Here is a 15,748-nt window from a genome sequence, read left to right as displayed (position 1 = left end):
ACTGGCTAAACTTCCAATTTCTCCTTTGCAAAGCACCTGCAGGCAGGAATAAGAACTACCCCAAATAGCACCTGCATTACTTTGTTCTAGATCATATTTTTATCTCTCTGACCTGTGTAAATCAATGCTTTAGCACCAAGTATGACATGCATTAGAGCAAGAGAGTGTATGTAAGGCCCACACAGGGATAAAATTTAGAAAAAAAGTAACCTGTTATTTCAACCATAATATTGCCACATAGTATAGTTTTAGTAGTGCTTACTAGGTTATAGTAACTGAAACAGGGGAAGTTCAGGTTAGATGTAAGGAAGAAGTTCTTTACTGTAAGGGTGCTGAGGCGCCAGAACAGGATGCCCAAAGAAATGGTAAATGCTCCATCCCTGGCAGTGTTCAAGGCCAAACTGGTCAGGGTGAGTGAGGTGTGCCTGCCCATGGCAGGGGGGTCTGAACTAGAGCATCTTAAGGTCATTTCCAACCTGAATCATTCTATGACTGTATGATAAACAGAACACAAGGGGCGAAAAAACACAATAACACAAGTGAAGAAGTCTTGAAAATAAAATATATATTTACATAGCATTTTGGTATCTACAGATAGCTAACACTCCCACTATGCTTGCTTAAACTACAGAAAACATCTGAGTTACAGAAGTCCATCCATGTTCAGGCTCCTCCACTTTTCCCTTCAAGTAATATGTAAAATTCCTCACTTTCTAAGATGGTGGCAGCCATTATGAGCTAAAAACCAATCACAGAAAAAAATCAAAGAAGAAAAGCTCAGCCTGAGCTAAGGTTTGTTTGTTCTTAAAAGGTCATACACACATACTCGCCCCCATTCCTAGGGAGAACACATGCACAAAAGACACCTATAATCTATAGTAAGAGAAAAATAAAACTGTGGTCTTACTCCAGGATACATATAAAATGGCAAAAGGATGGGTCACAACAGTCCCAAAGTTTGTACTTTTCACAACATAAATGGTGGAAAGCATGGTGCCGATCCAACACTATACGTTAAAACAGAGTAATGTTTTCTTTCAGATCTCTTTCTTAGCATTAATATTTCGAAATAAGAACATACATTTCTTCATTATGAAGATAAAGATTGTGAAATTAGGCTGCAAAAGGAGTTGACCTACAACATAACTACCCAGATGACCCAGGGTTTCCTGCAGTGTTTTGTATTAATAGTTAGCCAGAAAAGAAATAATGATGAGCTTAAGGGAGATGTTTCATAGCCTATGGACTGACTCTTAAATCAGAAGTGGATTACTAAAGTGTTTTTAAATAATCTTCCTATAAAATGCTTCTTAAGAAGCTATTCATCGCAAATACTTTGCTTGCCAGATCTGTTCTGAATTCCAAAGAGATCAAAATAACTATTCTAACTAAGCAAAAGTCCTAAATTTCTGGCCATACAAAGGCTGCACTAGCACTCCTGGTTGTGTGAATAATCCTTTGCTCTCCTTGAGATGTTAGTCACTTCTGCTGTTATTCCACCAGGCTTGCAACTTTACACAATACATTAAGAAAGAAGCAGTATTTTATATTTAACATTCCCACTCAAAAGGTATGAGTACTATTCACAAAATAAAATATAAAAAAATAGAATAGAAAAATTAAATCTAACAGTATTAATTTCCTTTTCAGCCAAAACTAATTTAATCCTCTTCCTAAGCTCCCTTTCTAATTTACTCCACTGTAAATTCCTCCTCTCCCTTCTTGGGAGCTTACTAAAATCAGCTCCAGATTCATACACAAGATTAACCTCGTAATACTTAACTCTGAAGTAAAACTTCATAAAATACCTCATTTTCACTGTGTTTTTATTGATTTCCATGAGCTCACAGAAATAATTTACCCTGAATTATGCACAGAAATGCATCTTTTTAGCAGGAAAGATGAACTGACTGTTGTGGATTAATGGAGCCTGCAGCTCCACTCCAGTACCAACCTGATTTCCTGCCTCCCTCACCCTTGTACTCCTCTGGTCTGCCTTCTACCTTGCACAGGTTTCCTCCCTCCAATGCCAATACATAGCTGCCTCTCAATGACTGCTACTATATAAATGCCTTTTTCCATTAAATCTCTTGACATGTATTAAGAGTGCTCTCAGATTTTCTTTTTGTAGACCTCAACAAGGTTACAACAAATTGCAACAGAAATGTACTCCAAATCAAAGCATGTAGCCTATCACTTCCAGTGATAAATTCCAATGACATTTGAAGCCTGCATAGTGTTAAATTTCAAACTGAAGACCTCAAAAGACTTCCAAGAAGAGAGGTCAGCATTTATAAATGATGCTTTAATAGGCTTTACTTCACAGACTTTACCACTTCTTTTGAAAACTTTCAAAGAAAATATCTTGCCTCTTGAAGACCAATGTAAATTCAAGTACAGTGCTGTTTTCTGAGTGAGCATTCCATTGATGGCCTCAGAAAATTAAGATATTGAGTAGATTTTAAGCTACCAAATATTGCTTGTGAAAATAATAAGTTCTTGATCTCATAAAGAAATCTTATTTTTTATTCCAATGTCATCATAAAGTGTTATCTCAGTTTAAACTAAATTGATTTGGGGAATTAATGACACTACTGAGATGAACTCATTTCAAATTACCACAACTGCACACATTAAAATCCAAATTGGAATGTATGCCTAAGGATCTATTATTCAGACTTTACTAATACAAAATGTCACCTGTTCAGCCATGTCTCAAAACAACAGCTCCTTACTGAGTAGCATGCGGGGTTTAATTCTATTTTGTTCTGCATTGCCAGAAAGCAGTCTGAGAAAGAACAATGCACTGCCAAAGGCAGGGTTGCTGATTAACAGATTCTTATGCATGCTCTTACACCAGTTCACTACAGCTTTGTGTTGCTTAATTACTTGACTGTGATGTAAAGGAAAACACAGTTCGTTTCACACCTCTCTCCCTCTCTTTAGAAGCCAGCCTACAAAGTACAATCGGGAAGAAATATTTTTGCTTTCTGGTAGACTGTTTTGGACAAAGATCCATTTTTCTTTCAGCCAGGTACAGACAGACTCCAAAGAGAAGTAAAAAGCACCTGTGTGTAGTAAGAGGCTACTAAAGCTTTTTTCCAGCATTGGGGGTTTTCAGAAATAAGTAACAAAACAAATGCTGATAAGTTATCAGCATCAAAAGTGTATGAACTACACTCAGCAGAACAGCACGGGAAAAAGAAGACAAAAGCTTTAACATAAACAACATTTACCACAGTGTTTGAATGGGGCATTCTTAACACTTCTTCCCTGCTCTTACATACTAAGTTCTTGCACAGATTTAGATTTTATCAGGTAGAGCATTTCTGCAGGCATCTGGCATTCAGGAAACTACTAACATTTCATAAGCAATGTTGCTTTACTAGAAAATAAACGTTATTACTCTCCTTTATGACAAGGCAGAAGCTTAATTCTACATGAAAACTATATTGCTATTACATTAATTTATTGAAGAAGATACAAAAAAGGGAAAACAAAACAAGCCTACTCTGAAAAAAGACAAGTTATTATTCTTATTTTTTGGTTATCCAAATGCAGAAATGATAGCATGCAGACCTAAGACTTCGGAACAAACTAAGGAAACATCAGCATTACTCCGGAAGCAAAAGCAACAGTTACCCCAATTCAGACTACTCTCTCTCCTACCCTGTAAAATCCTACTTAGTTTTACCATGAACAGAGAGCAACCATTGATTCCTGAGCAGTTCTGAGGATGCTGTTGACTACGAAGAGTTCTGTTTCCAGGTTCCTGACCTGAGAACCCATAACATGAACATCAACTCACTATCACATACATAGACTGCTGCTAGCAGCTATTTTACTTATGTGTGCAAATGACATATACACACGTATGGAGCTTTCTTCTCTACCTTATCACAGAGGAATTACAATCAACTCTCACAAGAAATTTGTAGTATTTGGACGTACTTAATTTGTGAAGAGAAGGTGGGATTAGACAGGTTTGTGTGTCTTGTTTAGTTTTAAAATGTTCTTTCCCTTTAACTGCTTTCCTCCCAGTCCCCTTACGTTTTGAGTGGCATAGAAACGAAGATTGTTTTGATCAGCCCTAAATGAACAACAAATATTAAGAGTTTGCACCTCTAGACCTTCCGTAAGAGGCTGTTGAAGCAACTACTGGAGCCTACTCTATATATTTGGATTATCTTCATCCTGCCATAGCCTCCCCTATGTTGTGAGTGGGGGCATACAACAAAGGTGTAGGTGTTCTATGACTAGAGAACAAAAAGTCTTAAACTGCAGGTATGATTTCAGATTATACACTTCTTGTTTTCTACCTTAAAATGAAGGCAATTTTTCCTGTCAGACTGCCATGAAATTAAACTACCTGGTAGAACTGGCAGCACAGAAAGCACACTGGACAGATATACTAGGTAAGCATATTAAAAAGATGACTTCAAACTACCTATTCTATTCCAGTCTTTACCAACTGAGCACTTCAAGGTTGTTTATCAAAAGGAGCTGGCTCAAGGGAGGTAGTTTATAGCGCATTTACTCCTTCAAGGCCATTTTTTAGGTTGTCTAAAAAGCCACACTGTAACCAGTGCAAATAAGTAATAAGCATAAGAAAGTTTAAAAATTCAGAGCGATTTGTTTGCTACATGTCCAAGAAAACAAAACCCCTTTAGGTTTAAGCTAAATATCCTTGGTTTAATAACATTTCCTTTTTATCTAGAATAGATACCAATAAAAGCAATATTTCAGATTCTAAGTAACATTACCAGTTAGATTGCAAGTTATGTTGTATAATTTTTATTTCAAATGTTTCTACGTGTATTTCCCACCCTGATATTGGTGCTACTGATAGTTTTCACCGTTCCTTTCCTTGTTTGTCAAAATATTGTCAAAAGCCTTATGTTATAAAATCTTAGTTTAAAAGTAAAGAAATAAATGAAAAATACCTATATTTCTCTCTCCAAAATGCTCAAAGTAATAGATGATATAGAGCATTTTATTTTACTTCATTATTGAGGCCAAAGAAAGAACAAGGTCTCATCCTACCAAGCCATTAGAGAAATAAACTGTTTCAATGCATCCAAAAACCCCTAAGCATAGAGAAATTAAAGTACAGTCTAAATGAACTAACAAGTGGGAAAATGAAGTTTTAGAGATAAATTTGATATTAGTGAAATAGACGTAAATGTCAACCCAAATGGTAACACCATCAGTCAATGGTCATGATTGCAAAAAATGTTCCAGTTACTGCAAATCACCTTCTAGCTTCTACATATATAAAAAGTTGTTTTGCAGGGAGAGAGACTTAGTCTCTGGAGTCCTAATTAAGAGTTGTTTTTCTGTTGTAAAATCATGAAAAATAGTGCTAGAGGTTCATGTAGGAACTAATCTCCATTTAAATCAATAGATTTGAGTTTAAGCCATTTTCAACTGAAGAAGGAAGCAAGAAAATATTAGTTAGCAAGTTGAAAAGCAATACACTACAGTGGCATAAACTAGTAAATGAATGATGCCAAGGACCTAAAATGCTATTTAAGCCCCCCCCCAACTGGATATTGTATCTATTCTAGGCAAGAAAGCAGGTGCCATTGCTTGTCTAAATCTAGACAAACACATGTATCTTCCAAACTAGGCAGAGAACATGGAAATAAGTTCATTGAAGAACTGGCACAGCTCTTTCATTCTGCAGGTTTTCCCTAAGTACAGAGAAAACAGGGCAAGGACTAAGAGAATAGAAAAATAACATTAAAGGAGAGTAATAATTACAGTTTTCTACATGGACAGGATGAAAAATTAAGCCAAAGGAAAATTAAGGGATGTACAGAAAGAGCAGTTTTGTAGTGGTAAGTTCAACTACTATTTTCAGGAAATATGTGACAGTCTTTACACTGAAGTTAACGATCATCCAGTGGGTAACAACAGTGACTGCTTTATTCTCAAGGTGAGATGGGAAGATTCTTGTAGTATTCTAGATGCCTTACAACAACTTCCATTAGCCTTGTTTAGCAGTTGAGGAAGCAGACTCAAAATCATAAGCCTTTTTGTTATTTTGTAGGGGGTTAGATCAACACTAAAGAATTTTAGTCAAATATAGGGGTCTATTTTGGATTTAGTTTCAAATCCTCATATAAGAGAGGAAAAGACCAATGTCTCCAAATATTTTTTCACATATATTTCTGGTTTTAGGTAAGTTAATAATAGATGTGTATTGTATTTCAGTATTACCATCACAGCAAACAAAAATACTTGAGGTTCTTTCCCATACTATTTCCAATGTAAAACAAAAAATAAATTATTTTCACTATTTAACACAGGTACACATTATGAATGTTTGGGGCTTTAAGTGCCACTTAAGTTCAGACAATAAAGTGTGTACTACCTATGGCAGAATCTTCGAGAAGCACTAGCTGTGTCCCTACTAAAGCTTCTGCTTCTGTGTAGAAAAACCTGTAATCTTTGCAATTTCCTGAAGCCCTGTGACATCTTCAAACCCATAACAGCCAGTCTCAGTATTAAAACCTCTGTCTACAACAGGAGTAAGGTTAAATAAAGTACAGCTACATTAGGACTGTTACTCCCTACCTACTTTGAAAGCAGAGGATTCAAACACAGAACAAGCCTCAGAACAATTGGTATTTTTTTACTATTGCTATTAAACAAACTAGACTTCCAGAGTGTTCATTCACTACAGTATGATGTTTATCATTTTGATTTTCAACCAAGCACACGGAGTTTTCCCTTTCTCGGTTAAGTCTTCCATGCTAGACGGGCACATGAAGCCCCAGAGATTATTTGCAAAGCTGCACGGAAAACTGAAACACAAACCAGAAGAAACAGTGTTCTTAATGGTTTGTTACAAGGGAATCAATTAACTGAAATGACAAAACTTTCCTATCCACATACAAGTTTGAATACATCATTGATTGCCTACTACAGTGGCATATAAGCAATTGGGAAGGGAAATAAAAGTCTTTAGTGAAAATTAAACATCCAGAAACATGAAAAATAAGAACACTTGCTGGATTTTTGCAGTGGTTTCTGATAGATACCTGTAAGAAAGACAAAGAACCATCCAGTGTGAAAAGTAAGAAAGATGAGAGGAAGGCAGTATCAGTGTTTGGTGTTCAATATGTCACAGCTTCTCTCAAGAGAAATCTGCCTGCACGTATCAAGGACAAAATGATACTATGACACAGGTATATTTCAATATTATTCCAGATCTTCAAAGAGAAAAATCTAAGATACATTTGAGAACACAGATTTGCATTCCTGGTATCTTCCTTATCAGAAGAGTGATTTGTTTTCCTTTAAGGTGAGCAGAGCATTGAGAAAGCAGCATGTTGCTTTGGTGTCTTTCTTTTCCCTCCACCCTCCAGAAAAGTAAGAAACAAGACATTTATAGAAGAGCATAGGGAAGCACAGAGGCACCTGGAGTGCCTTCTCTAGGCACTGTGAAAGGAGATTTCCACTCCTCCCTCAACCCACAGGCTTCTCTTCCTCACCCTCAGCATTCACACAAAACTGAAAGTTGAAGAATTAATTTATTACTTTATTTGCTTAACTAGACAGCACACTGTAACATGCATTTTAATTACACCAGACTGCAAGCATTCTGAACTGCTACATTTTCTCCTCCATCATTTCTTACAGTCTTTCAATCTTTTACATATAGCAAACTATAACATAGTTACAGAAACATTTGCAGTACTCAAGGATGCATAATACAAATTGCTCAACCAACCTGCATTGACACACTGGATTTAACATGCCACATTGAATTACTGATAATTTTTCTAACCTTACCAAGTCGATCTGGGGCAGAAATGTCTGCAGTTTAGCTGGCATATTCTTTAAACGCCACCTTCTTATTGTAGCATCACTAGTTTGAACGGAACCACATACATCAGACCTTGAACATTTTGGTGTCCAACTACACACTTCATAAATATTTATTTCATTAACTCTTATTTACTCATGGGAAACATGTCTGCATTTTATGGGGAAAAAATAGTTTTACTAGTATACCATATACTGATTTGCTCTGTTCTGAAGCTGCTTTAATTCCTTTTAAGAAAACCCATAAACACAGTATTTAAGTGCTCTTCTAATACCAAGGAAGAGAACATGTATCAGTACAGACACGCTTGTATCAAATGCTCCCATCACCTTGTTAATGTTCTCTTTTTATTTATATTTTTAAATATACTGTTATGGAAGAAAGGCAATATCCATCCAGCAATCCCCTTTAACTTACTCATACAAAATATTCAACAATAAAAGTTGAAGGAAATATTAAGCTAAGAACATCTCTAATGTTCAAGTGTTCATTGCCAGAAAATCAAGATGGTTATTTACTGCGTGCTTTCAGCCCTCTTCCCCCATGAAACTGCTATATAACACTTGTTACACCACATTACAGAATTGTGATTTCTACTATCAAGTAAGGATTATTTTGCAAAGAAACTAATGACTGTCAATATGGTAAAGAGCACTGAACATAAAGAGCTTCAGCATTTTGCATAAAACTTAAGAAAAACATTAAACTTTTATGATTATATCGGACTATAACTTGCTCATTAAATGAGTCCAACTATTGTACATTCTCGCAGCAACAGAGTTAGCAAGCAATGCAACAGTTGTATTTTACAGCTTATGACAATAAAAAAGGTATTGCTAACTCCTGCTAATTCTATGCTTCAATGCGCCTCCTATCTCTAAGATTTGCCCTTGCCTACCTCATTAAGCCCCTGCTCATCACTAAGAAGCTATGGAATATAAGTCATTTATAGATAAATTCCTAACAATTAATAACTGAAATAAGCATGGGGCTATCTCTAGTAAATTCACTGTTACAAGTTTAGGAGAACAGAATAGAGATGAAAGACAACCCAGCTGTGTAAGGCAAGGCTTGCCACCTGACAAACTTGCAAAACAACTATTAAAATACTAGTCTGAGTTGTAAATAAGAGTAACATGAACTAGAGCTTACCACATTTTTTAAATTTATCTGTTACAATTAGGAACCACGCTGATTTTACTTCCTTGTCTTATAATGCATCTTACAGACAGAAAAACAATGCATAGTACCTTTTGTACTAACTCTTTACAAAAGCACTTACATTCCAAACTTCAGCATTGTGATTAAGTACTGTAGATGTAAGATGATGACAGATCATTTTATTTCCCTGCCAAGTGTTCTGTAGACGAGAAAATGAAAGACTTGTTCCCAAGATTACTTACCCATGAAGTTCAGATAGCTCTCTCCTCCAAGTGCATGAGTAATGAGACGAATCATTTTATGAAGCTGTATTCCACGATCAATAACTGCAGTAAGGGGCGAGAGCACACTCATGTTTGTATACATCTCTGCATCCATCAGTCGAAACGCCAATGTCTTATCACCAACTAGTGCCTATAACAGTTTAAAGAGAAAGAAAACCCTTGGGTATACTGGAAGCATTTCTAACAGGCACTCTGTATCATAAAGGAAGTACTCAGAAGACTGGTGAGAAGTCGATTACTGCAACTTTGTATTGTGTGATGTGTAATTGCATGGGTGCAATAATCTGCTGCCAAAAAGAGCAAGTATGTGAACTGAGGCAGGTATATCTCTGAGTTGAGCCTCACCTGCATGCCAGATCCAACCAGCTGTTTCCCCTCTGCATGGTTACTGGGGCTCCCTGCACCAACAGGAGTGCAAGTATTGATCAATAAGGTAATAACACACTGTTGTGATCCCACATGTCATCTGATGGGATCAAACTGCACAATTACTTCTGAGAACCTGTTTGTCTACAAATACCAAATGTGAAATGTTAGCAGCAAATCAAATCAGCCAGAAGTCACCAACCACTGTGGATTTTTTATAGAAAGCACAGGAAATGAGGAACATTTTAAGGAACATTCCTGGGATTACTAACACCATTCCTGATTTAAAGATGCAGAGTGAATATGAAGCATTCATCTGCATGCAATCAAGAATGTGAGTGGTTTTCTGTAACTTCATGCGACAAAAAACAAACTAGTAACTCCATCTAAAAGCAATGACTGAATTGATAACTAGCTAGTGCTTACTGTTACCCTGAAGTCTTAGCCTACTTAGTTTTCTTCTTACGAAAACCAAGCCGCACTTGCTATTATCCCCACCAACTCTCTCACAGCATTTTTTCCAGTTATGCTGTATATCCTTCAAGATACAGGACCAAATCTGCCTCCAACATTCAATATGCACACAGACCATGAAAGGCTACTTTAGCATACTGATTTTTGCTTTGCTCTCCACTCCATTCATAATAATTCCGGTACTGCATCTGGGTTTTTTGACAGCTATTAGCATTGAGCTGCTATTTTCACACACTTCTCATAACCATGAGGCCTCGTATTCTGACTGGTATTAACTCATAGCCAAGAAACTAGAATTCTTTCAGCCCTTCACATGCATTACTTTAAGTATCTTCAGACTGAATTTTACCTCACTCCCATTTTTTTTTCTTCTGCCCTACTTTTCACATATTAATCTGGTGTGCTTTGTTTAATTCAAAATAAATAGAATTTCTTCCCATGTATGAGATTCTAAACAAAAATACATAGTGATATGGAAAACAACTCAATTGATAACATCCAACATGAAATAAAAGAACAGCAACAATAATGTTGTATGTCATGCTTTAGGATGAAGAATCAGCTTTTGTAAAAGCAAAAAATCACAGGACAAAATTCATTTCCAGTATTACTTGAAATCCTTTACCAGGATTAAGACTTCTCATGCATCTTAAGTGAACACTGTGTAATGATCTCAGATAAGAATCTTAACAGGTAGATAAAATGAAGCCAATAAACTAAGAATTCTCTCTTTAAAATAAAGGCCTTTTGGAAATTTCTGTTGACTTTTGTTATAGAAGGTATAGAAAACAGGATACAAACTTCTTATGTAGAGGAAAGAGTTGAAAGTACGTTATTTAAACCTTTTATTAGAAAATGGATATGGTTTAGTTCCTAATTTTCAAATTCTCAACCAATGTGATTTCTGATTCTTCAGAAACAACTATGAGTGTTAACCAAATTCATCTTTGCTTTTTCATTGTCACATATATAGAACCATTATAATTACTGTATGTTGAACCAAACTGTTAAAGAACATTTAATTTACATCTGCAATCCTTTCAGAGAGGGTTTTCTTGAAGTGGAATACAACAGTCACAAACACTGATTCAGTGACATTTTTTGTGCTTATTATATAAACAGTGGTCCAGCTTCCTTTATTTGCAGACGTATGGATTATATACCTTCCTATGTTCTATGATAGGCAGGCAAAACAAGAAGCTAGGACTTGTTTTTAACAACAAAACTAAACCCACCACCACCCACCTCCAAGTAGGATTCCTTTATTAAAAATAAGGATCATAACAAACACACACAAAAGAAATCAGTGAAAACGAAGTACTCAAGATGTATTCTGAAATTGTTGCCAATCCTTCTCAACACTAGCCTCATTTTCAAAACACAAAACCCACCAAGCCTGTATACCTCATATTTTACTTGTTATATATAAACAAAGAAATAGATAAAATACCTGGTCGTGACTCTCTGCATATGCAATGTATTTTTCTTCATACCGTCTGTTTGTTAATGTATGCACAATATTGCCCATATTCCAGTCTTCATCTTTCAGCTCCTTAATTATCTGTAGAAATAAAGGAAAGGTCATCAAAAAGTGTCCTGTGTTCAGGACTGTTTTAACTAAAACCACATTATTTATTATCTTGGCAGAGAAATTTCCAGGGGATTGTAAACTGTATTACTTTAACTTCTATTCCCAAGTTTTAAAGTGACAGACTTTCTCTGATCATCTAAAGAGACTTTTTTCTTTTGAATTCCACTAAATATATTAACTAGAATGTTTTTGTGCCTCTTGTACTTCCATATATGTGCATGGACAACATTTTTATGTGAATCTTCTGATACAGAGCTACAAAAAGCTCTGGGAAGAAATACATAGGCACATACCTGCATACACATGATACTGGAAGAAGTTCTTGTATTTCAAGCAACTCTGGCATATGGCAGCTTCTTACTACAGATCAATCCCTGGGAACTGTGGTGGAGAATGGAGTGGTCCAAGACAGAGCTACACTACTGCCATGAAGTACACAACATGAGAAGGTACATAGCACAAGGACCTTGCACCTTCCCCTGGATCCGTGAATTCACAGTCAGCTCCAAACCACAGTTTCAATGCCAAAACTTTGTAATACACAACAAGCTTTAAATTTTTTGCTATGCCAGCTCCTGAGTTTTAGCAACCAAATCACATCAACAGCAATTTTCTGCCTCATACAATACTATTTCCTCCTTCTAAATGCAGTTCAATTTCAGTATTCTTTCCTTTTCTCTATTTTTTTTTGTATAGATCTCCACTGATCACTACAATTTAAATGCACACACAAAAATACATAGACATAAAAATCAAAGTGACAAAAAGTCAGTAACACCAAGATGGCTGATACAATGCCGTAAAATTCAACATTCTGAATGTAACTGGTCACATACTCCTAAAACAGCCTTTCCCCCCCATCCCTATGTGGCATCATAATATGCACAATACCTATATTTAATCTGAACTAATACAACCACTGTTATGATGAACAGCTTACCGTACTTTTACAAATGCCTCAAAATTAGTTTATGGAACCCTGGAGATCCTTCAATTTTAAAACTGATTTTAGGAAGTTGCCTAGAAAACTTGCTATTAACACGTACATACTTAAAAGCTGGTGAGAAATGAAAGCCATCAGTCTAGGACAGTTTGATAACAGCTAGACAGACTCTGAAGCTGAAGCTCTTCCATTCCCATAATTTCAGCCATATTATTACCTTAAGAAATGTGATAACTACACCTTTTTCTCCACCTCAAGGTCTTCAGTTGTGGTTGCTTATTTGCAGTTACCTTAGCTAGGAGCTTTCTACCTGTACCAGCTTATGTTCTTGTACAACCGACACACGCCTAAATAACTGGAGTCTACTGGGAAACAGCCTAACACTATCACAACTGAATTTACACTCAACATCCCATCAGTGTGCCCAGCATCACCTACTGTCCCACATTAAGTACATGCTTAGGCCAGAAGACATTTATCCCTGGGGGAAAAAAGAAGAACTTAGTGCAGGATAAGTACATTTCCTCTCCAAGTACTGAAAATCAGAATAAGCAGACCATATCAGAGATTGCTAAATTAGATTATCCATCTTTTGCCCTTATAAAATCCTATGATCTTTCTTTTTGGTAGTACTAACTCACACAATTGCATTTTGCCTGTTTAGAAAACTGTTCACTTTTGCCTGTCCTAAAGTGTGGTAAGGAAGTTGAAGGTGAAAAGCCATCACCACAAGGTGTTTCTTACTACTACAAAAACAGGAGCCTCATACTATGAGTCCTCATTGCAGGATCTAAATTACACACTCCAAAGTTTAACGATGCTGTCCTGGTTGAAGAAGCTGGCAAGTTTGTCTCCTGAATGAAAAGAAGAATCGTTTTTCAATCAGACCTCCAGCTTCTAGTTACAAAAGTGAAAGACACTGAAGATAAGTTAATTTGCTTTTTATTTTAAGCTACTCACTAGATTTATTGAAGCATTAGTGCTCATATAAAACATTTATCGTTTTCAGATCATCATGATAGCCAGAGGGATTTGGATGCAATCTTCTACCTGACTGAAAAACATTCTCTAAAACATCAGTAAAAGCCTTCTGAGATCACTTATCCATTTTCTTGTTATTCCCTGAATTAAGGGAAAGGTGGTTTAAATCCTTATCATAAGTGTTTATAAGTATATTATTGTCCATCAAGAGCATTTACAGTTTTTTTTATCCTTTTCATAACCCCACTGTACCAATTGCTGGTGTCTGTATAATTCACTGATGTTTACTTTGGTTAAACATTCGCCTCTATATTCAATTGCCCAGTTTCAGGAGGGTTTGTTGCACGTTTTAAAGGTGGGGTTAAGGTATTTTATAGGCATATGGTTAGCTTATTATCTACCTGTTTGATTTCTGTATAGACTCTACATTGTACAGCTGTTGAGAGATACACATTACTTCGAACAAAATTGAGTCTAGTGTATTGTACAAAGAAATATCAGCTAGAATGCAAAGAACAGCCACTGAACTTACTCATCTTCTAATACCTACATGATACTTGACAGCTCTCATTTCAGCCAGTAATACCTGTGCTCAAGCCTGTCACAATTTATTTTAATATGACATTAACAGAAGAGAGTAAAATTAGGCAGTAGGATCCAGAAGTGGTGCACAGAGTGTCTCACCTGTATCCACTTATCTGGAATCGCCATGGCTAGTCGATAATCGAAACCCCCTCCTCCCTCTGCAACAGGACGACAAAGAGCTGGCATTCCGGAAACATCCTTTAGAAAAAACAACCCCACACAACATAATTTGCACACCATTGCAATTGGTAGTTCAGATATTCCACCATACAATAATACTGCTATACAAAAACTCTGTAAACTATAAACAGCTTCACAGATTGACCTGGTTAAGGAAGGGGAAAAAAGATTATAAACCCCACAATAGTGAGTAATTACTATACACAGATTTGCTGTTTAAATGCAAATGTTAAAGGGAAAAGCATTATGGCTTTCCTCATCATATACTCTGCTACACAGTATTTTAATAAAGTAGGTATTTGAAGGAGAAGAGACCTCAGTAGATGCAGAATTTGAAATAATTAGCTCTCTTGAGCTCCACATAATCAATAGCAAGCAGAATGTAGTCAACAAAAGACAAATTAAACTTCATTTTGTTTATTGATATTCTGCATAAAGAACAACATAAAAATAAAAGGGTGAATATACAGTTCAGTAAGGAAAAAAATACAATCTCTACTCTTTTCCTAACTGCATAAACCCAAAACTATCGATCCAGTTAGCCCTGGAGAATGGCATGCTCTTACTGCATAGTTTTCCAGTTTCACATTGAGGGAGGCTGATCACTCTTAAATTTGAAAATAAAAGTTTTAAATTAGTTATTTGACCATTGTTTCATTTAATTATGGCAAATAACACCCTTTTTCTGAAGTTGGCTTATCTGTAGAGAAAATGCAGATTTCCAGTAATTACAAAATATGTATCAGTGCTCAATTTTATTCATTTCTGTCAGGGAGAAGCCATGCCACCACAATGCTTATGGATGAATATAAACCTCTTGTGCCTACACTGGAGAATTTATGGAATTAAATTCTGACTAGAAATAGGGCTTAATTAGGAAGCTCATTCTGGTTTTCTGGATTCAATCCAGTTTTCAACCCAACTGCTGCATTAGACTAGTGAAAAAGTGTTTGTGCTTGAAGTTACACATACATACGCATACATGCATACAGACGCAGACACCTCATACTGACGTGAGGAGACTGACCACATCTGCATGAAGCTCATGAATGATACCTCGGGGGTGGGATCCAGAGGGACCCTGACTGGCTGCAGGAATGGATCAACAGCAAGCTCAGGAATTGCAGAGCAAGGGCAATATCCAAATCCTGCCCCTCAGACAAAGCCCTGAACCCATACAGGCTGGGAAGCAGCTCTGTGGGGAAGGCCCTGGGGCTCTGAGCCGGCAGCAAGCTGAGCAACAGCCAGCAGCCTGCTCTGGCAGCAGTGATGGCCAGCAGCAGCACTAGCAGGATGAACAGCAAAGCCAGGAGATCAAAGGAGGGTATTATTCCCCTTTACTCAGCAGT

General features: G+C 36.6%; 1 protein-coding gene across 1 annotated transcript in view; it reads right to left on the bottom strand.

Annotated features, from left to right (window-relative positions):
- GBE1 (1,4-alpha-glucan branching enzyme 1) overlaps positions 1-15,748 on the bottom strand; it is a 153,262-nt gene that overhangs the window by 47,102 nt on the left and 90,412 nt on the right. The window contains 3 exon segments of the mRNA XM_034074662.1: positions 9,238-9,409; positions 11,570-11,680; positions 14,319-14,417. Of these exon segments, the coding sequence (XP_033930553.1) occupies positions 9,238-9,409; positions 11,570-11,680; positions 14,319-14,417 (382 nt within the window).

Source organism: Melopsittacus undulatus, chromosome 2, assembly GCF_012275295.1.
Source record: "Melopsittacus undulatus isolate bMelUnd1 chromosome 2, bMelUnd1.mat.Z, whole genome shotgun sequence".
In the NCBI taxonomy this organism is placed as follows: Eukaryota; Metazoa; Chordata; class Aves; order Psittaciformes; family Psittaculidae; genus Melopsittacus; species Melopsittacus undulatus.
Note: the sequence above shows the minus strand (reverse complement) of the source record. Positions and strands in the feature narration are given on the sequence as shown.